This window comes from Toxotes jaculatrix, chromosome 7, assembly GCF_017976425.1.
Source record: "Toxotes jaculatrix isolate fToxJac2 chromosome 7, fToxJac2.pri, whole genome shotgun sequence".
NCBI classification, from domain to species: domain Eukaryota; kingdom Metazoa; phylum Chordata; class Actinopteri; family Toxotidae; genus Toxotes; species Toxotes jaculatrix.
In genome coordinates, this window is record NC_054400.1 from 13,798,501 (window position 1) to 13,821,284 (window position 22,784).

At 42.6% G+C, this 22,784-nt stretch overlaps 2 protein-coding genes across 3 annotated transcripts in view; both read left to right on the plus strand.

Annotated features, from left to right (window-relative positions):
- Positions 1-205: 205 nt before the first annotated feature.
- LOC121184257 (eosinophil peroxidase-like) lies at positions 206-5,376 on the plus strand. The gene is made up of 15 exons (XM_041041825.1): positions 206-273; positions 471-539; positions 684-771; positions 898-1,073; positions 1,189-1,321; positions 1,597-1,726; positions 1,848-2,054; positions 2,151-2,511; positions 2,597-2,757; positions 2,853-3,111; positions 3,202-3,372; positions 3,504-3,741; positions 3,858-4,057; positions 4,174-4,206; positions 4,326-5,376. The coding sequence occupies exons 2-15, from the start codon at positions 473-475 to the stop codon at positions 4,754-4,756; spliced, it is 2,655 nt and encodes an 884-aa protein (XP_040897759.1). The 5' UTR covers positions 206-273; positions 471-472; the 3' UTR covers positions 4,757-5,376.
- A 4,515-nt stretch (positions 5,377-9,891) lies between these two features.
- Positions 9,892-22,784, plus strand: part of ebf2 (EBF transcription factor 2) — a 28,145-nt gene continuing 15,252 nt past the window's right edge. For both annotated transcript variants that reach the window (XM_041042176.1, XM_041042175.1), the window contains exons 1-6: positions 9,892-10,534; positions 12,443-12,599; positions 14,353-14,410; positions 16,008-16,063; positions 16,187-16,260; positions 17,615-17,683. In XM_041042176.1, the coding sequence (XP_040898110.1) occupies positions 10,401-10,534; positions 12,443-12,599; positions 14,353-14,410; positions 16,008-16,063; positions 16,187-16,260; positions 17,615-17,683 (548 nt within the window). In that variant the 5' untranslated portion in view covers positions 9,892-10,400. The remainder of the gene's footprint in view (positions 10,535-12,442; positions 12,600-14,352; positions 14,411-16,007; positions 16,064-16,186; positions 16,261-17,614; positions 17,684-22,784) is intronic.

The following is a 22,784-nucleotide window of genomic DNA, read 5'->3' on the forward strand; positions in this document are numbered from 1 at the left end:
GTAGCTGCCACAGATCTGTTTCCGTAACTAAGGCCCACTCGTAAACTTGCTCGACTGGGATGCTGCTGCTGTTGCTGCGGAGGAGGAGGAGGAACTAGGAAGAAGAAAAATGCTTCATTGTCTGAGCAAAATTCCCGACAACAGGTGTCACGTGACATGAAGCATCTACCACGGCTATAAAAACGAGAGCGGCACGGTCCTCTGACAGCAGCGGCGAGTTCAAGTTGGACTCTGCGGAACATTAAAGGACAAGAGCATTTGCCTTCTACACAGGTTACTTTTACATTATGCTATTTATTTATTTATTTATTTATTTTACACCATACAGATAACATGCTATGGTCAACAGTGACTCTCTAGATCAAATTAAATGTGTTTTCCATTAAATTTGTTTTAGAGTAAATTCTTAAATATTAGTTTGGATTATTTGACTAGTGCCTAAATGAGAACATTTGTCTCCTTTTTTGCAGGCATGAGTCGTCTTCTGTGTCTGCTGGCTGCAGGTCTTTACCTGTGCCTGCAAGGCCAAGTGAATGCTGGTGAGTGCTCTGTCATCTTGGAATAGCAGCCTTAAACAGCCTTAAATGCATCCACTGCGTATCTGCGCTAAAATAATCTCACCCTGCAACAAATTAATGCCTTAAATTATGTTACTGTAAATATATAAATATTTTTTCCCCCAGAATCGCGTTTGAGCAGGAGTGTCATTGAGAATGCTGTGATAGCAGCCAAGGCCACTGTGGACTCTGCTTATGAGTATTCCAGAAGAGAGTGAGTGTACAAACCCGCTGAACTGCTATGTGTTACGATCTCTTTCGTTACTGAGAGAAGGAAAATATATACTGAAAATATTCCGAGTGACGACACTGATCAATCTGACCCCTCCACACAATACAGGAGCATTAACCGTGTGAGGAGGAATGCAGCGAATCCTTCAGACGTCCTGCGCCTGCTGAAGCAGCCCGCGGGGCCAACCCGTAATGTTGCCCGTGCCGCAGACTATATGGATGTGTCTGTGAAACTGATCAAGAGATCTCTGGAAAGACGCCATAAACGCTCCATCAATGCCACAGGTGTGAATCCAAGTGTGAACCCAATTTATATATATATGTATATATTTAATTTTTCTTACAAATGGCTTCAGGTTGTTTGACTAATTTTTTTTTTTATCTTGCCTCTGTGAATTAGATCTGATCTCTGATGAGGATCTGCAGTTCATTGCTGAGCTGACGGGCTGCTCTCCCCGACATCGCGTCCCTTCCTGCACGACAACTCCCAATTTGGACCAGTATCGCACTGCAAGCAGCACCTGCAACAACAGGTGAGCCTTTCATTTTCATTTCAAAATTAAAGGACATGCAAATAGCCGGACAGCTTAACAGCTAGTTTTTATTTTGAACAAGTCAAATCCTTAAATGGTATAAATTTTGATGTCCCTAGTTTTGGGTTTGGCTTGGGACTTTTGCTGCATGTTGCAATCTATCCTTTTCCTTATATTTCCTTAAATATCCATTTTCTCATTAAAAAATGTTCAATACACATAAAGTGCCACAAAAAGTCATATCAAGTACAACCATTTATTTCTCCTGTCTGTAGAGAAAACACCCGCTGGGGAACCTCCAACATTCCTTTCAACCGCTGGCTACCTGCTGAGTACCAGGATGGCCTCTCTCTGCCCAAAGGCTGGGACTCTGAGCTTCCAGTTGACGGTCGAATTCTGCCCTTGGTAATGTACTGCAGAATATCATCTATACTGGCTACAACACAAATGGCCATGGAAAAAAGATGCATCTAAGTTGTGTAAGTCCTTTTTACCCAGGTGCTCATTGTTTACATCCTGTCCTCAGGTAAGGGAAGTGTCCAACCGCATTCTAAACACAGCAAACGCTGATGTGGAGAGTGACCCACTCTACACTCACCTGGTGACAATCTTCGGCCAGTGGACTGATCACGACCTGACCTTCACTCCTCACTCTCCTGTCATCCGCTCTTTCAGTAACGGTATTGACTGTGACAAGAGCTGTGAACGCACAGAGCCCTGCTTCCCCATCGAGGTAAGCATTATTACATTACACAAGAAAAGATGTGAATGCATCTAAAGCACACACACACACTGTGTGAGTGCTAACTGCTTCTTGTCATCTAAACAGATTCCCAGGCAAGACCCCCGGTTCGGCAGAAACTCAGAGGAGTGCATACCCTTTTTCCGCTCAGCAGCAGGTTGTGGTTCTGGCAACACAGGCCACTTGTTCGGTGCAAGCACCATCCGTGAGCAGATGAACTCTCTCACAGCTTTCATTGATGTGGGCCAGGTGTACGGTGCAGATGATACCAAAGCTCGCTTCCTCCGGGACTTCTCCTCAGACAAAGGCCTTCTAAGGGTCAACACACAGTACAACGATAATGGCCGTGAGCTCCTGCCCTTCACCAACATGGGTGCCAACATGTGTGCAACACGAGCCCGTATTACTAATGACACTAATGCTGAGGAGGTACCCTGCTTCTTGGCTGGTGAGTGGCAGCAAAGACACTTAAAAGTGTTAGATTTATTCCAAGCATATCACAGGGCTGACAGCACTTTCATGTGACTTTTAAGGTGATGAACGCTCCAATGAGAACATTGGTCTGACCTCTCTGCACACACTGTTGATGCGTGAGCACAACCGTCTGGCACGTGCTCTGGCCAAACTCAATCCTCACTGGGATGGGGAGAAACTCTACCAGGAGGCCCGCAAGATCATGGGAGGATATTTCCAGGTTGGAGAGGAGCTTAGCTGCATGAATAGCACAAATGTTGCATTAATGATTGAAGGAGTGGTTCAGTTAACTCAGTCTCTGTTTTGTTTTTTCAGGTTCTCACCTTCAGAGACTACTTGCTCCACATTGTTGGTCCAGACTTCATTTCCAAGCAGCTGTCCACCTATCCTGGCTATGATGAAAGTGTGGACCCCAGCATCTCCAATGTGTTTGCCACAGCCGCCTACCGATTTGCTCACCTGATGGTTCAGCCTTTCATGTTCCGTCTTGATGAGAATTACCAGGAGCACCGTGATTACCCCACCCCACTGCTGCACAAAGCCTTCTTCGCCCCATGGAGGATCATCTTCGAAGGTATGACCAAGATCCCAAATTTTATAGTCACTCCTTAAAAAGAGAATGAATAAAACTGATCAAAACTAAGTACTCTCTTTTCCTCCTCAGGTGGACTGGACCCAGTCCTGAGGGGACTTGTGGGTCGCCAGGCCAAGCTGAACACACAGGATCACATGATGACTAATGAGCTGAGGGAGAGGCTGTTTAAATTCTCCACTGAGCTGGCGCTGGATCTGGGCTCTCTCAACATACAGAGAGGCAGAGACCATGGACTCCCTGGTATTTATTTAGCCTTTATACCTTTGTGTTCTCTTATGTTGAGAATACATTTTCCCTACATGTCCAAGCTTTTGCAGGTCTTATACATCATGCTCTGAAACTAAATTTCCACTCTGTGTGTACCTTTTCAGGCTACAACAAATGGCGCAAGTTCTGTGGCCTGTCACAACCAAGAAACCTTGCACAGCTGGCAAAGGTTATGAATAACACTAGTCTGGCCAAGAAACTTCTGGACCTCTACGGCACACCTGACAACATCGATGTGTGGCTGGGAGGAGTGGCTGAGCCATTTGTCCGTGGAGGAAGAGTAGGACCCCTGTTTGCCTGCCTGATTGCCACTCAGTTCCAGAGAATCCGCCAGGGAGACCGGTATATTACATAACTCACATTGTTAAATATGTGCACAAAGCCATGTTAGCTGCATCTTTACGTTATTTTTTTTTTCATTCAGATATTTTAGACATTAACAAACTGTCTAATTTCAGACTTTGGTGGGAGAATGATGGAGTCTTCACTGAGGCTCAGAGGGAGTCCCTGAGGGAAACGTCACTTGCCCGCATCATCTGTGACAACACCGGTATCACTGAGGTGCCTGAAAGACCCTTCCAGTACAGGCCCCGAGGGTCTGGTTACACCCGGTGTGAGGACATTCCTCAATTTGACCTCAGTCCATGGAGGGAGGATGGTGAGTTGATGTTCTGAAATCCTGTTTGACACATCTGACTGAGGATGATCAGTGCCAACATTGGAGTATTTTGGAAATTATTAATTATGGAGTATTTTCCCTTTAATTTTCGTTAGGTCAATCCTCAAGTGGACTCCGAGGACCACCAGGTAAGTCTATTACTTCCTGTACTATCATTCATAAATACTGCAATTGATATACTAAAAGTATTACTTTAAAATGGGAAGGGCCTGTTGGTATAATTGTACTCATGTCTTTTTTCATTAAGGACCCAGAGGACCAGCTGGTCCAAGAGGCCCCCCCGGGCCCCCTGGCACTGAGGAGAAAGTTGCCTTCTCTGTGCGACTGGGAAACAACTTCCCCAATGCCGGCGTGCCCATTGCCTTCCGTGACGTCATCTACAATGGACAGAACAGCTATGACATCAAGACTGGCCTTTTCACCTGTGAGCACCCAGGTGTTTACGAGTTCCAGTTCCACTGTGTGATTTCCCAGAGCGATGCCAGTGTGGATCTGGTGCGTAACGGAGAGCTGGTTTTGCACTCATTCACCACCCGTCAGAACGGCTTCATCTCAGCCAGTGGCAACACATACATTAAGCTTCAGAGGGGAGACAAGGTCTGGCTGGTGGCCAACCATGGCGGCAATGGTCTGACCAGTGACAGCTTCTTCTCTGGGCACCTGCTGTTCACTGAGTAGAAGATTGGGCTTGATACAGCTGCCGACCCATGACACCCTCAAAACACGACAAGTTGAAGTTCAGTGAGAGTTTGCTGAAGTCACTAATCTCTATATACTAATAGCAACCCTAAATAGACAAAATAACAACTTAAGATGAATATCTTTTGCAGGGAACATTTGTTACACAAAAGCACAGTGTTTGAAACACCTGTGTCATTATTTTAATGTTAAAAAGCTTTAATTTAAATTAAAGAATATCCCTAATGCACTGCTGCCTGCACTGATAATGTAAAAGAGAGGTAAAGGGTTATTATACATATTGTTTTGTTAAGCTAATGAAAAACAATGTGAAAAATGAAGTGAGCACTACTTGACTTGAAATGAAATATTTTCTCTCTTTCTTTTGAATTAATCATCCTTTTGTCTTTATCTTTTTTCTGAAAGTTGCACAGTACAGTAAAATATGTAGAGCCTACGTCCGGTAAATGAAGGTAATCAATTTAATTCTAAAGTCAAAATTTCTAAAGCTATAATTTTTTAACAGTTTTTTTTACACTCTCTTGTTTGTATCAAAATTAAGTGTAAGACTCTGAGTCACTTTAAGTTTGATATTAATAAATGATTCTTGTGCAGATCAACTTCTGCTTTGGAGTGAAATTTATAATACTGCACAATACTTCAGAAGATAACATGTTTGCAGACCCAACTGATGGTGTCCTCCAGGAGACCAGCAGATGGCACTGACATACAATTTTTCAAAGACAGGAAAGCAGAGAAAAGCACAACCTGTGGGTTTTGGATGAATTTCAGTTACTGCACTGCATGCAGGACATAAAGCCAGTTCTAAAGTTAAACTGTTGATTTGTTTATGTAGCCAATACTGCTATAATAAACAACAACGAAATAAACATTTCATAAATCATAAAATTTAATCTTTGCTTTAAACACTTGCGGTCTTCAACTTTGTAATAGTTTCAGTTAAAGCAAAGCAAGGAATCAAAATAAGCTGATCGCTTGGAGCTAAATTACAAGGCATGATTTTCAGATGACGTATTTATTTGGATTATATCTACAGTACTGTCACGCAGTTTATTTTCCCCTAAACTTCTTTGTACTGATTGGAAAGATCCATCTGGGAGAAACTCAGTTCAATAGCTGATGAGCTGTATTTTCTTCAGCAGGAATGTGAGTGTGAAGCAAAGTCTGTAAAGCAAAGTTTCTGTTACAGTAACAACAAATCATACAAATCATGCAGATCATAAAAAATGATTCTGTCATTCGGTGATCTTCAGGAACAAAGGATTTGCTGTGCCAAGGATTTACAGTATTCAATAAAGACGCCAACCTGAAAGCAGGTGAAAAGTTTAGCAAACAGATGCAATGATGAACCGAGTTTAGGTGGGTTTTACCTGCAGTGCATCTGTGCTGCTACAAGCCAAAATATGAGCTATTAAGTACGAGTCAATTAATAACATTAATTAATGATAGTATTTCATTCAGATTTGGGCCCATTTCTGGGTCATGCTGCCTCACTGGTTTTAACCAGGACAGAAGACAAAGGTCTTTGTTGGTAATATAATGTAAGAAGTTCTGTTCTTGTCTGACAAATGTTTAAGCGCTTCACAGCAGTATCTCTGCTAGGCCCTTGCATGTGCATAACACAATAAATAACAGAGCTCACAAAATAAGATGCTTGAAATAAAAGGGAAGCATCATAAATGCCTTTAACTGCACATGTGCTTTTTTATGTTATGATAAGTCAGAATGTATGCTGCCAAGGTGAAAGGTTGAGCGTAATTCAAGTAAGTTTGGAAGAATGTGCTGAGCAGATGCTAAAGGTAAATTATATTCAGCCAATTCACCAGAAAACCCAAAACATCTCACGTTATGAAGCTGATGAAAAAGCACCACAGGCTGGAACAGTCATATTCCATTCTGACCACAGACATTTGAAGCCCCTCTTGTAGGTGAGCTGCATCCTCCTAAAAACTGATCATGCCACATTTTTTCTTGAAAGAATTGGTTTAACTCCTACTAACACTAACTGAGTCCAAATGTTTGTTAAAAGTTCAGCAGATGATGGTTTTTGATATTAAGGAATGAGGCTAAAGGTGGTCAGTCCGTTTTAATTGCGGATGCCAACACTCTCCCAGGGGATCTGCATCCTTGCCTAAATAAGTAAACAAAAAAACGAGAGCAATATATGGCGATCGATTGGAGACGTGGTGGGTCGCATTAGCTCTGTTGTTTTCTACACTGCGGAGAGGAGGGACGGGAACCAGCTGCTGCGTCTCCAGCACACACCCCCCTCACCCCTCACACACACACACACACACACATACTCGCCCCCCCCCCCCCCCCCCCCCCCCCCGACCTCCGTGGACACAGTGCCATCCACAGAGAGTGGCTCTGGGTGTCCCAAGGGAGCAGGGGAATGCTGGAGAGGACGAGCGGCACACGATACCCCATTGTTTGGTTTAGCAGTCACTGATCCCTCCCACCCTAAAAATCCAGCCCCCCACCCATCCTCCCTCCTCCTCCCTAAAACACACGGGCTGACCGTCTCAACGGGTTAAATTGATTAGAAAGACGTTTGTGGTTTGACTAATCCCCCATTTTCGCCCCGACTCTCCGCTTCACCAAATCAGAAAAAAAAACCCCACACATTCAGACAGCGAGTCGTGCGGGGTTGTGATAATCACGGTCGAGCCTCTCGCACCTGTGGGACTGGAGTGGAAAGACAAGTTGGTCCGCAACATTAAATCGACTGCAAAACACACAGAGAAAAAAAAAATGGATGTGAGGGGAGGACTTACTCCATGACCCGTTTCTCTGTTAAATCTACAACTTTCAGAAAGCTTGAGCTCTACAGAAGGCTACTGTTTATTAATTAATATAAGATCCATTCCCATGAAGCCTCAAAAGAGATCTAAGTGAAGATTGTGAGACATCTGCAGCGATTTTGTTAAACGATACACGCTTCCTTAAAGGTGTGTGTCTTATTCTCAAAAAACAAAAAAACAAAAAACAAAATAAATTCATCAATACATGTTATGAAATGGAATAGGCCTCAAGGTGCAAACATGACACATGACTTTTCTTTTTGATGAGCCTCATGTCAACTAAAAATGTGTTTGATGGTTTGATGACTCAGATGATTTCTGATCCGATGGTGACTCCCTATAGGTGATTTCCTATTATAAAGTATAGGCTACAGAAATCTGTGGTGTCAATTGTGTTGAGGGAACTGTTTCTCTGATTAAATTCTTTAAGGTTCACCATCCCACACATCCACATCCCACTAATCTAAATATCCACTTTTGAATAAATCTTTTCTCGCTGGGATTCTTTTTAGTTTGCATCAGAAGCTTTGATTTCCTGGACATATTCATCCATTCTGAGTCAGTTACCTGAGTTTTTCAACAAGGCACGGAAACCAGCCCTGCACTGGATGCAGAGCTCATGTGGTGCTTCTCTTGGATGGGACAGTTAAGGAACCAATAAATCCATACAAGTAATTTTAAGGAGCGCATCTCCCTGAATTTCAAAACGTCCGTCTGGAAGTTTTGCAACGAGTGGAGGAATTTTATTGAAGTGTGTCATCATATTTAGATTTTTCATGGATAAATAGAGCTGTCAATCATGTTAGGGGAAGTGTGTGAGGGACAAGGCGACGGCGACGGGGCGGAGACTCGGCAGCAGGATTCCCCAAGACTGCTCTCATAATTGGGGGAACATCTGACTTTGTCCCGCGCTGGCAGATGGTGGGCTGGGGCGGGATCCAAGGGGGGAGATTTACATTCATTGTCCAGGCGCTCAAACTCCACACAGAGACAATAGTCTCGGTGAGGGGCGAGGAACCAAGGTTGAAAGAAAAAAAACTTTCCTTTTCAACGCCAAACGAACGGAAATTAATTTTTAGTCTTCAAAAAAAAAAAAAAAAAAATTATTCGTTGCTAAACACAAAACACAGATCTATTTTGATTCAGAAAATTATTTGAGCAAATATATTGTGAATATTAAAAAATGTAGAGTTTATGAGTTTACATTGTTGACAAAAAACAGCAGAAATTGTCTTTGGGTTGATAGTTTTCCAAAAGCCGGGAAATTATCCAAATCAGCATCTATAGAAACTTTATCATACTGTGTCCAAAAATTATGACTTTTATATCCACGCATTATGTTTATTTATTTATTTGTTTTTATTTTTTTAACATACGGATCACTTGCCAAATCACGCTTGAAGAAGCATTTTTCTTTTAATTTATTTAATCAGCGTTATTTGTAACTGATTTCATGACCAGTCTGGATTTGATGGGACGGTCTGTTGTATTGATTAAGAACTCATTTCGGGCAGTGTCAGGCAGCGGTCCAAACGCCAATCAGAGCGCAGCCCTGTCCGCTGCTGGCGGAGATTGATGGACCAACCAGACGGCCATTGTTGCGGCTGACACTGATGCGATGCCTCCTCAGCGGAATCACTGCGTTCAAAGGAGCAGACGGTGGAGCTGCTGAATACGCGCCTGTCGAGAGCGCACTTGTGTTAAATTTTGACTCGAATGAATAGACCAAACAGGATTTGCTGTAGAGCCTATTCAGGACAGTGGTAGCCCTGCAGACACAAGAGCTGAAAAACCAAAATTAACAAGTGGCTTTTATAAACCATGCGCTGGTTAACAAATATAAATAAATAACTTGTGAAGAAAATGAAGAAGTTTTTGATCAAAAAAATTGTTGAATGAATGAATGAATGAATGAATTTTGAGGTTGAACAATTTGAATAATATTGATTGGAAAGGTTCAGCCCACTTCTTCACCCGCGCACACACAAAAAGGAACTTTCATTTAAATTAGACCTTAAATAAAATATTTCTTTCTTAAAGAATGTCCAGCTGCCTGTAGCTTCTGCTTTAAAATGTGCACATCGTTTTTTTTTTTTGTTTTTTTTTTTCTTTCTTGACCTTACATTATCGCCCTGCTCGAACTTAATGCGTGAAAAGTTTGCTGCAAAAGTCACGCTGGTTGGATGCTGAATCTGGCAGAAGTCCAAACAACGGATGCACTTTACACCAATGAGAGCATCCATTTCAACAATCGGTCGCCCATATGGCACTAAGGCCCCTCCTCCACGCTCTATCCCGGTAGAGGGTCTCATTCATGCTTCAAGACAGCGGTTCACTTCAAGCTTCCTGGCCCTCGGATCCACTGTTTTGATCCGATCTGGCCTCGTGACAAAGGAAGGCTTTCTACACACAGATATTTAAAGAGTATTCTGAGACGGAGTCGCTCTGAACTGTCTGAGGAGTTCAGCCCACCGAGCAGGTGATCGTTTGCGCTCGAACTGACGCTGGAGATTTGCGCGTGGACAATGCTTGAAATCAGTGGGGGAGTGTATTTATTTTCATCGTTTGAGCCCTAAAAGAAAGTCTGTGTGGATTTTTTTTTTTATTTTATCGAGGCACCCTTTGAAGTATCACACAACACCGGTCGTCTGTTTCTCAAAGCTCCGTGCAAGCTCTGCTTTCTTGTAGCGCTCTGGAGGAGCGCAGAACCTTGGGGTGGACCTTCTGTTGTTTGCCAGAGTGCTTTTGCTAGCCTACTCTGTGCTTTTTTTTCATAAGTTTTTAAAAAAAGTGCATCACACGATTGGGAGAAGGTTTAAATGTTCGGGATCCAGGAGCATCTGATACGAGAAGTGAGCGGATTAAAAGAGAGAAGTCTTGGAGAGGAGATGGATCCAGTCCGGTCGTGGGTGCGTAATGTCGGGGTTGTGGATGCGAACGTCGCGGCGCAAAGGTACAGTACAAACCCCGCTCATCTGATGACATTACCTTCTCACCAGGTCTTTTGATCGTCTGCACTCAGGCTGGTTAGCGGCGTGACAGAATTTATTTTCATGATCAGTATCATGAGCACGACGTAGTTTTAAATATGAGAATATTTAACATCAGAACAGGCGTCATTTTAGAAAAGAGCTGCAAACTACTTGTTGCAAAAGATGACACGAGTCTCCTTTAAAACTCATTGCCCCTGAACTCATAAAACTTCTTTAAATGGGACGAAAGGACGACACTTGACACTCTTAATATTTTTAAAATTGATTAAAGGAAAAGAAGCATATGATGCCAAATATAAGTCTGATAGTCAGAAGTAGTTGACTGTGACATAAAGTCACACAATGAGGAGCATTTGATTTACTGCTATGCAAAAGGTCAACTTATAGTTTTGGTTTGCAAAATTAAATTTGGGGTCATTTTGCAAAACCTGCATGTAACTGATGCTAAATGCGTTTTTCATAGACCAGTTATTTCAGCTGATGGACCTGATGTTTTTCCAGCTGAAAATCACGTTTATCGTCACCGGCCACATACTTCACCTTTTTCATCCCCAGAATTATGGGGTTTCTGTTGTTGAATCATTCTTCGAATTACCTCAGACTGTTTTCCACATTGCACTGGATGTTCAGTCATGTTCTGCGAATTTTTAATTTCAATACCAACACACATACATTAGTGTTCTCATGTTCCGAAGCGATTGTGTCCGACGTTTAGTCTTAACAGTCATAAACACGAAGTAGAAGAAAGAATGTTGACAAGTTAATTAGTGTAATACACATCTTAATATACACAAAATAAAAATAGCAATTAGTGATAAATAAAAAGGGGCGTTAATCGTACTGTATTTTAGGTTATTTGATATCACAAATTATTCTATTGGGCGTAGTGTTTTATATATAAAAATAATCTTAGGCATTTTTTTCCTCTGGCTTTTTGTTCTGAAAAGAAACATTTACGGCTGTCACAACAAAATCCATAATCTACTCAAGTTTGACTTATGTAAAAGAATAGAAAATGGCGCAGATTTAGACCAAAGTTATATTAACAAACAACACTGTCTGAAGTCCTGCATATTTAATCATCTTTTTTTTTGTTGCTCTGAGATAAAAACACTTTTACTTTCTTTTTAGGGACTCTACCTAAACCTTTCAATTTATTTATTTAAATTCATCAGTCAGTAGCCTATTGTACATTTTTCAACCAAGATGCTCCAACATCATCAACAGTCAAAAGAGCAGATTTTAATTGTGGACTCTTCAGTTTTCCAGCTAAAGCATAATTTAATAAAGTTTTGCTTTTCCTGCTTTTTATTTTTTGCCTTGGTTTTAGTGTGATTTTCCAGGCCACATTAGGCTCTTCCAGAGAGGTATAAAAAAAAAACCTTACCTTATAGGAAAACAGAATCTATTCTATTCTATTTAGTCTATTTGTTTTTATTTCTATTTATTATTTATTTAATTTATTTCTTTTGCAAATTATTGATAATCAGAAGGCCTTGACAATTAGAGTAAAAAAACTGTTTTAACTAATGGGAAATAATATACATTTTAAATTTATGTTAATATTTGGCTTTAAAGTGCCAGTAAATCAAATATATTTGATATGCATATTAATTTTAAATTAAACTTTCATGATTTAGTGCAAGCAGAGTGAACTGTCTGGTCTTTTAGTTTTTCTTAGTTTTATTCAGATTACTTTGATATATATTTTCAACCACTAATGGATTTTATACATTGTCAGATGGTAATTTGGTTAAAGATAACCTTTATATTTAGCAGTGTTAATCAGTTTATTAATCACTATGTAAATGTCTTCAACATCATGAAGTTAAGTGTGAGCTGACTGTCTCTTCCTGTTGTGTCCTCAGTGGAGTAGCTCTGTCAAGAGCTCATTTTGAGAAGCAGCCGCCCTCCAACCTCCGTAAGTCCAACTTCTTCCACTTTGTCCTGGCGCTCTATGACAGACACGGCCAACCTGTGGAGGTGGAGAGGACTGCGTTTGTGGACTTTGTTGAGCATGAAAAGGTGTGTGAGTGTTTCTGAGCACTCGTTGGCTCAATAATTATTTCACGATGTCATCAGTTTTCATCTTTATAGTTCTTTCAGGGACATTTTTTAACATGATAAAGCAAAAAAACAAAGCCGGCTGAAAAACTGTAAATAGTAATATACACTATATTTCAGCCGTAACCAGGTGTTCAACTTGATCCTCCCCATCCCCGGTAAAGCCAAGCATATCGAACAGCTGACGGCTACATGTTTACACAAGCTTTACCCTCAATGAGCTGATGATGTGGGATTGAAAAAGAATATCTAATGACTAATTAGCAGCTTGCCTCATTAGGAGGACATCACTACTTTTTAAAATGCAAATTATGCTCGCTCCTGTTAAGTTATACAGCGAACTAATCATCAAAGTCTCTTTTCCTTCATGCCCCCCTCCCATACTCTAAATAATGCTGTCGGGGAGAGCTGGATTCCTCAGGTTGGACAAGACCAAAATAAGGAAGGGTGTAGTGTGGAGACAGAGATAGAAAGAGACTAGAGAGGGGAGACTGCCTGGAGTGGGAGCCTTATGCCCAGTGTTGATGGATGTTTTTGCCTTGTGGTGTGGGGAGCAAGAATCTCCTAAAGTGGCAACAGCTCTCCCCTATGAGAAAGACAAGAGGACACGGCCCTGTCAACTGAAGTTCAAACATAGTTTTACTATGTATTTCATGGGGGTATCAGGCGGGAGGGAGGCAACAGTGCTAATGCCAGGGCTGAAAGCTGTCAGTGTGCTCCCCTTTGTGCCACACAGGCCAATGCAGAGTAATATGACGGCGGTGGAGGAGTTCATTTTCTGCATGGTTACCCTGGCATCTGTTTTTGCTTTGTAATTATGCAGAGGTAGAGTGATGGCATGGCAAAATAAATGTTCCTCTGTGTATATTTACAAAACTTATGATGCCAAGCAACCATCTATCTCCTGATGTGTCCCTGTCTCGTTTCTGATATTAAGTTTGGAGCGCCGTTACTTTCCAACTTATCTCTATGTATCTTAATTTCCCCACTTTTTCATTCCTCCTTACAACTGTCTCCTTTTCCCAGTTTCTCCTACTCCCCCAACCTCCTTGTTCTCTTTGCTCCTCTCTCGCTCTTGTCTCTGTGATGCCAGCCTCCTGGGTTATTGGACCAGAGAGCATTCCTTTGAGACCACTTAGAAAGACCAGTAGAGGTAGAGGAAGAGAAAGAAAGAGGGGGAACAAGAGACAGAGAGGGGGAGAGAAGGAAGAAGTGAGAGGCTAGTGGAGAGCCTGGGGGAAGGTGGGATAGCGGAAAGGAAGTTTTTCTGTCAAGGTCGACTGCTGTTCAGTCTCACATACAGTACTTTCCGTCCACTTGAACAGACTTTGGACACACACACACACACACACACACGCACACGCACATGCACATATAACCATGCCTGTACTACCTTGTTGCCAGGAGAACCATTGAATTTGATCTCAAGGTTTTAGGAGTTTGTGTCAGACATGATAGTTCAACCTCTACAAAGAACATCCAACTCAAGGTTAAGCACTCAGCTTATGCGCACAATGCAGAGTCCCATATGGGCTTTGGGCCTACAACCCTCTGATCTCAATGCTGCTCCCAGGGAAGGACGAGCTACAGGATTAGGAGAGACTCACTGTGCTTAACACTGCATGGGGATGCCCAGCTGTACTTATCTGTGCCCCAGATGCGCTTAACTGCATGCCCTGCATTTGTCTGTCTTTCCTCTCTTTCCAAGGAGCAGACGGGAGAAAAGACCAACAACGGCACTCACTACAAGCTACAGCTCCTCTACAGCAACGGTGAGTAGAGTCAAACGTGAGTTCTCAGGTTGTGGGTTGCTTCTTTGCCCTCTGAGGTGTCTAATTTGATCATTTAGACACGATGCTAAGGCCGCTGCTTGGAGCAGGCGTTGAAAAAGGTTACCAGTGATACCAGCGCACTGACATGACACACACCTTTCCACTTAAGTAATCTCCCTCCATATCCTCCCCTGCCTTACCTTGCCTCTCTTCTCTGAGCTCATAAATTTCCTTCCCTTCATCGTCTAATCACTGGGTTTGTACAATTCAACATCTCAGCTCTGCGAGGAGCTTCTTTTGGGCCCACATATGAGGAAATGAGGTACATGTTGCCACCCCATCTTACTCCCCTTCTCAAACCCCCAACTCCTCCAACCCCCCATCGTGTTTCCACATCAGATCGGGGGGATACACAGAGAAATTTGGTTCCCATGAGCCACTGCTGCCCCTGCTCTGCCATTGCAGTGGCACCCATGGGACAGAAGATAAAAGACATGTTCTAGAGCAACCCCCTCATACACCCTCCACACACACACGTACATACAAGCACACGAAAAGCACTTCCTCTACATCCCCTCCTCTCATTCCCTTCCCCCAGGCGATATCAAAGGCATCTCAATCGAGACTTTGATGAGAAGAACACATTTTAAAAGCAATACTCTCCAAAAATAAAAATTCCTCGGGTAATGCGCTCTTCTCTAAAGAAGCAATTCATTACGTGTCGTTTTCCTATCAAGTGTGATTTACAGTGGTGGATCTGAAGCATCCAGAGGTTCAGGTGTTTCTAGAAATCTCACTCAGAGATTCACTGATTTCAACTGATTTCATAGATGTGAGATACAATGATTAAAAAGACATTCGCTCTTCGATTAAACCCCTTAACAAACTGATCAGTTGCTATTTTACCTGTTAGTGTGTAAATAATCTCCCATTAGTCAATTAAACATGGGAATAAATCAAAAGTTAACAAAAAAAAAAAAAAAACCTCAAAAAGAACAGCCTGACAAATCGTGAGAATCTGGCTGTAAATTCTGGCCTCAAAGCAGAACATGACCAATAATCATCAAACATCAAATAACTCTCAATCCCCTCAGAAACCATCAGAGAGAAAATATGAACTGCATGCCAATCTTATTCCTCCATGTTTGCTGGACAGAGTTCAGTGTTTTTTCTGAGAGTTTGTCCAGAGAAGGGAAAAAAAAGAATTATATCATAAATCTTTCCGTTTTATTTTGAGAATCTTCAGTGCAGTGTATTTTTTTTATCAAAAGATAAGAGCGGGTTAGCGAGTTTAAGTACAACTTCATTTATGGTTACACTTTACCATGAGTGTATATAGTCTTTTGCAATCAAGTGACTCAGCCTTAATTTACTATTGTTCGGTGATGTGAATGTTATCTGCACAATAAAAGTATCTATTTCTAGCTTGATCTCTCATCTTACTACCAGTCTCTGTTTAACTAATGCACTGAGGGCAAGAGATCATACATTGAGTTTCTTTGGAAAATGTATTTAACTTTAATAAAACTTTTCCCATGCCTAAAATAAATTGCTAGAGCTATTGATGACAACCCGTTTCTGTGTTTCCTTTTTGCAGGGGTTCGTACGGAACAAGATCTTTATGCACGACTCATCGACTCTGTCACTAAACAGGTTGGTAATCTTTCCTTAAATCTTCTTGAAGAGGATTCCACCTCCAGCTAAATAAACAGATGTTAAACTGATTCTTCATGAAACTGAATCTGTCCCATTGCTCCTTATTTCCTCTCCTCTCAGCCCATATCGTATGAGGGACAAAACAAGAATCCAGAAATGTGCAGAGTTCTGCTCACACACGAGGTTATGTGCAGGTGAGTGTTACACATATACACACACACACACACACACACACAAAAACACATGCACGTTCATTGAAACTTTCACCCACAGGGACAAAATCCAAATATCCATTACTCTCCTTCACTCTGCTTTGTCTCAGTGAGCTTGAAATGTAGTTTTGGGACAACGCTTGGGGCTCTACATTTTTGAAAACTAGACTGTGGTTGAACCACAAGTTGAGCCTGTCTGTCATCATCCTTGTTACAGAAGTAGCCCCCTGCTGCTTTCTGCTGTAACGCAGCATGTTCCAGGCCAACTCCTGTTTCTTCTCGGAGCTCCGTTCTCTCTGGCCTGGTGTTTTGCAGTCAGACCTCAGCTGACAGCACCCAACACACTTTAGGGGAATAATCCATCTTTCCTTCATTGAAACTGCAGCACTTCTGTTTAGTCGAGGCACCATGTTTGAACTTTGTTGACAAGTGCAGTGGTGCAGCCTGTGCCAGAGAGTGCTTTTATTAGCAGAGGAAGTTTAAGTCTACTCATGGATTAGTGAACAGTGGATTTTTGTTATTATGTGACGAATAAAGAAAATAGGTGAATACAGGGTTATGGATGGAGAAGAAGCCGAAGAGAGTGGTCTGGAAGTGGGGCAGTGACCCAGGATTCGAGGGCAGCAGGGGGAAGGATAGGGGGCTGGGACAAGGGGAAAGGGCTTTAGACGGAGTGGGCTTTGCCATTGTGTAGCCAGCAGATGCCCGAATGTGACTCACAGCTGGCTAATAACAGAGCCGAAGAGGCAGAGGGCAAGCGTCACAGCTGGGGAGTGAGGCCGTCTGACAGGGGGGCGGAGGGGGGCAGGGCAGGGCCAAGCTGGGACACGAGAGGGGTGAGGCGAGGTGTAGGGGTGGCAGATGGTTAGGGGTGGGGGCACTTTTGTTATGCAGTGAAGGGGACTTTCGGGAGGGGGGGCTGGGTGGCCAGCAGGCTCCTCGGACAGGACTGCTGACGAATGGTAGGATGTTGTGGGACGGTGTGTGTGTGTGTGTGCGTGCGCAATGAGGCTGCGTGGGGGTTGAGTTTGATTTTGAAATCAATGTGACAGATTGCCTGGCTGGCTTTTCACTTTTGAATGGTCTCTCACTGTTTGTAGGGTGTGTTGTTGTACCTTTTCTTCCTCTTTTCTTCTTTTGTCTATTCTTCCCCTCCCCTCTCATGCCTCCTTTGTGTGTTCCTGGATCTTGGCCGACTGCGGGGCAGAGTAGTCTGGGCCCGAGGATGTGGACGGGCCAAACAAATGATGGCTCCTCTTGTTTAAATTGTTGTTGTTTCTTTTTTCCCCCAACACTGACTTTTCTCTCTTTTCTGTCTCTTTAACTTCCCACTCAGCCGCTGTTGTGAGAAGAAAAGTTGTGGCAACCGAAACGAGACGCCCTCTGACCCAGTCATCATTGACAGGTAATGAGATCAAACCATGTCCCACACAGTGTCCACCACCTCAAACAAGCACCTCTTCATACAAAGTGTTCAGGTTGCTTTTTCTTTGTATAGATGCACCTACACACACACAGTACCAGAGAGACATCATGGTTTGATGTGAAGGTTCTTCTGCTGAGATCTTACCAATCAGCTGCTGCATTTACAGCCATTGAGACTAGTGACAATAAATAAGGAAGGAGGACTGAGGAGGCCCTGGGGGCTCTATGTTTTTCTACAGTAGTGTGTGATGGTTGTGTCTTAATTTCACATATAAATATTAATGTGTGCATGTATAGAGCACATATAGATATTAATATTTACAAAACTAATAAGCATTCATTGTAGTCAGTGTTTCTACTATGTCACTTTAAACTGCGTCAGTGCAAGTGGGCTGTAACATACAGTAGAGAGTATCTGTGTCAATGTCTGTCTCCCATGTGTTTCTCTTTCTTCAGCTTTCTGTTTATCTGTTGATCTATCTTCAGCCTTCTGGGATCTGTTTCACTTTGGTCTGTCATTACGTTTAACAGCCGACATTGCACCTGAATCCTGCCAAAAGCGTAGATTTGTTTTTATCAGAAGCATGTGGATTTTTCATACGGCCAGACAGGCTCACATATGTAGTAAATGTTCACCCTGACAGCCAGTTATCAAGCTTAAAGGCGGATGACCACCGCCATAATCAGCGTGTGTGAGGGCCTTCACGTCCAAGGGATTTCTGAGGTCTCGCACTGTCTGCCTGGCATTAACCAATGTGATGAATGCTCATAAGCAGACCGCATGTGAAATACTTTCTCTGTGATGTCATAGACGCAACCTTCATCACCTCTCCCCCCCTCGATCCCTCCTCTCCTCTCTCCTTCCTTCGCTCCTTCTCTACCGTTGTCTGTCGAGAAAACACGCACTTCATATACGTCAAGGACCCTTTTCCTTCCCCTCCTCAGTTCAAGCTGGCTGGCCGTTGACAGTGTGTCTCAGAGGATCTCAGCTGAAGATAGTTTTCATATAACGGAAAAATCGGGCTGTTGTCTTTTGAATTTTCCCAGAATACCTAGGAGCAGCTGCTTTTCTCATTTACTGTAGCACATTACTCTCCCAATACCCCCCCCCCCCCCCCCATCCCGTGCGCATTTTATACTTCCGCCTAACATGGCTAAGCCCCTTCAAAATTTGTTTGTAAGTAGCTTGGCGGCGTGCTGGTGAGGAAAGAGCAATCTATATCTTGTTGTGATTCCGTGTGTGTGTGTATGTGTATGTCTATGTGTTCAGGCTGGTGTGTGGCTGTGAGGATTGATTTAAATGGAATCATTGACCTACTGTACACTCTAATCACACTGGGCATATCCCGTCCTGATGGGGGCTTCTCCCTCTTGACTGGCCTGCGAAATCCTCTCCTCAGGGAGCAGCCTATTAGCGGCCAGTTAATTTCTGATAAGCCAATGGAATTTGCGTGGCCCTGTGCCCTCTTCGTTTGACTATATGTGTATACACCATACACTAAAAACGAGAGACAGTAGAAAGATTGACAGGGCAAGATGTGTGTGTATGTTCTGAGCGTGTTTTCACTGTTTGTGTGCAGACAAACGAATGTATATTTTCGTGTGCGTGAGGATCCTCACACGTTTATTTATGTATGTATATGGATGTATGTGCAGTTGTCTATGTGTCTGTGTGACCCCTACTCTGACCTTTTTCCTTAGTCTCTGCTGGGGTCTTAAATTATTCATGTGTGTATGTGTGTGTGTGTGTGCAGCCTATGTGCTTTTTTGTATGTGTGTGCGCCTGCGAGTGCAGTTGTGTGTGTGGAGGAGACGGTCTGTTTCTGTGGCTGCAGTAATCAGCCTCCTGCTCCCAGCCCCAACACCTGTTCTCCAATTAACATGCAGCGTGCTGGGGCCCACTCGCTCCTATCGCCCAGCCACTGCTTTCTACCCTTTTTCTTCCTCCGTTTCTCTCTGTTCTCACACTCTCAGCCCCGTGCTCCCTTCCTCCCCGCCTCAACTTGTGTCTGTACTCCTGCGCACCCCTCTTGCTGTTTTCACTTGCTCCCACATGCTCCTACTGTGCACTTACTTCTTCGCTCCTCATTGCTTAATTCCCTTGCTCCTTTTCTTTTTCCTTCACGTTACCATCTCCTCCACCACCCCCACCTTCCCTTTAGCCTGTCTAATTTTGCCATAATTAGGCAGTGTCATTAGGACACCTACCCAAGCACAAGGGAGTTTGCAATTCCCCAAACGGCCCAAACCCCCTCTTTTCTAATCTCCTTTCCATATTGTTTCAGTTTTTCTCCCCCCCCTTCTCCTGCTGCTGCACTCCCCACCCACCCTCCTCTCCCTAATCCTGATTTGAGTGAAAGGAGAGAGAGGAGATCACAGCTGATCCATAGGGAGGGGCGAAGGAATAAGGGGTGGAGGGGACCGAGGGATGAAGAGGGCAAGGGCAGTCGTTGACAAAGAGATGACTCTTAAGTTGACGATGGGACAGAATTGTCTAGCTCTCTATCTGCCCCACTGCCTGCTGTGTCTAATAGTTTTACAATTAATCTTAACATGAGTGAACTCATACTCTCAGGCCCGATGTGACTTCTCTGTTTAGAGAATGTGGCCTATGTCTGATTGATGGACTGGCTTGTTCACTGATTGGTTAGATGACTGATCACAAATAGAGGGATTGATTCCTCTGGGCTCCCCACCATAAATCTTCACTAATTCTTCCATGTTGTCAATGTTATTACTCTTTTTCTTTTTTGACAAGTATTTTTCAGTGAATTTTCTATTTGGCCATAACATTTTTACATTGTGTGTTAGTTTCTTGTAGTGTTAGTGCTGAAATTACTAATGAATCAGTTTGTTACTTAATTTTCTGTCAATTAACTAACCGACTGATTCATTAGTAGGTTACTTAATTGACAGAAAATTAATTGACAAAAATGTGGTAATCATTTCATTTGTTTTGGTCACATACCAGACAAAAAAAGCTTTTCAAAAGTGAGAATTTGCTGCTTTCCTCAGTTTTATACCTTTGGGGTTTAATCCTCATACCCTGTCGATAACCAACAAATCAATCAAATGAAATTATATATATATTATAATCGGCCCCATGTTTAATGTTGGTAGTTTTTGTCAGTCTTTGTTGCTTTTCCTGTGTAAACCTTCTCTACTCTCTGAGAGTTCTCAGTATTAACCCAGGCAGATCTTTTAATGGCGGCATTATTGTCATGCTGATCTCTGACCCCTGAGAAACTATACTGGTTCTGGGCCAAAGCTGGCCTCTGTATTTATGAGTGAACCATGAGTTTACAATGGAGACAAGCAGATGTCAGTATTAGTATTAGACTGTGTGGTTTGGATGTGAGGGGTCAGCTCTCAGTGTGAGAGCGTGCTTTTATATTTGGCTGAGAAGCTGGGATCAATAGTTGGTCATAAGGGGTACGTGGAAGGATTCATCGTAAGGCAAGAGTCTTATGAGGTTCGGGGGGGGGGGGGGGGGGGGGGGGGGGGGGTGATCAATGGCAAGCACTATCTCACTAATTGATTGTGTTTCCAAGAGGGGTCTTTTTTAACAAGCTGGTGCTCAGAGAAAAGAAGAATAATCAATAGGAATTTTCCAATGTTGTCAATATGGCTGTTCCCTCCCCCAGACTCAAAAAGAACTAACAAAGACTCAGACATACTCGTTCATATCAGGCTTTGGTTTTTGAATACTGAGATAAAAAAAAAAACAAAACTTCAGGGTGCCACAGTTTTGGTTTTAAGTTTTCTTTTTTTCTGAGTTCATCATTTTACTACTTAAACGATGATTAGTTGTCCTGGGCAATGGGCTTGACTTCTGATGCCCAGCTCCAAGAGGAATCCATTACTCTTAATCTTAGGCTGTGGGCTGTATTGATCTGTTTGTAGTCTTGGTTCTAGTTATTTGCGTGTATCACGGGTTTGTTTTCAACTAGTCAGTGCAGTGTTTTGTTTTTTCTTTTTTTTTTCCTCAGTGCTAATCGATGTGTAGTAGATTGCTTCAGTTTCAGCTCAATTACAAAATTCCCCAGCTGAATGTTTATTATTGCAGCCATTAGTTGTTAATTCCTTATGCTGATATTAATTCTGAGACCTATTTTTCCTGTGAGAAGACATCTTACAGTATGGTAACACAGACGCACAGGCACAGTCTCAATTCTGCAGTGCAGTAAAACTATCTTTTTTTTTTTCATAGTGCTTTATGGATTAACACTGTCTGGACAGTTTGACAATAAACTATTCAGCTATCATTTGTTCCTGTATGTAAATGTCTGGTCTCAGCCACTGCGAAGTCGGGCCATCTGTTTCAATGTTATTCCATCCACCTGCTTTTGCCTGTCCATCTTAAACTAATTTAAAAAAGAACAACATATGATGACTGAGGCCGTCTCCCTCTGTGTTTCCTGAATGGCATTTTTCACTGCCGTCTACCTGTTCTTACAGCAGGCCAGAAAGTTTTTCCTTGTACTGCTGATTGTGGGGAACGCCGGCCTCCTCATTCTTCAGCTTCAACCAAAAAGAAAATAGAAGCTGCAAGTCTTTGGGAAAAGAACATTAAACTATCAGCCAAAGAATAAATGCAGCAACATTTTTTGGACTGTGTCAGGGGTCGAATTCCTCCCCTTTCCCAGATGCATACTCAAGCTCTGCCGCCAAGTCTCTCTGTTAGGTCATCATATATGCACTTGAGAGTTTTATGTGTGAGACAATATTGTCATTTTAGGAGATTGTTTCTCATAGTCCCTGTATAATATCCTCCTGTAGCTGTAAAGTGGAGCTCATAGCTTTCTGTGTTGATACTGGCATTTTTGTCACATTATTTCAAGAAGGATTTTCTGAAGGTTAGTCAATTCTGAAATCACAATTGCCATTATAAAATATCAGATCCTCTTGCCAAGAACTAATACTGAAAATCCATCCGATCAAATAGCTTTAATGCTGTACTTTTCCCTATCATGTATTTCATCCTAAAACAAATCATCAGAAAGACTTGAACTGGCTGCAAAATGGTTTCTGACAATAACTGTTGTGGGTCACTCCCCTCGTTCATCATCCGACCTACAGAG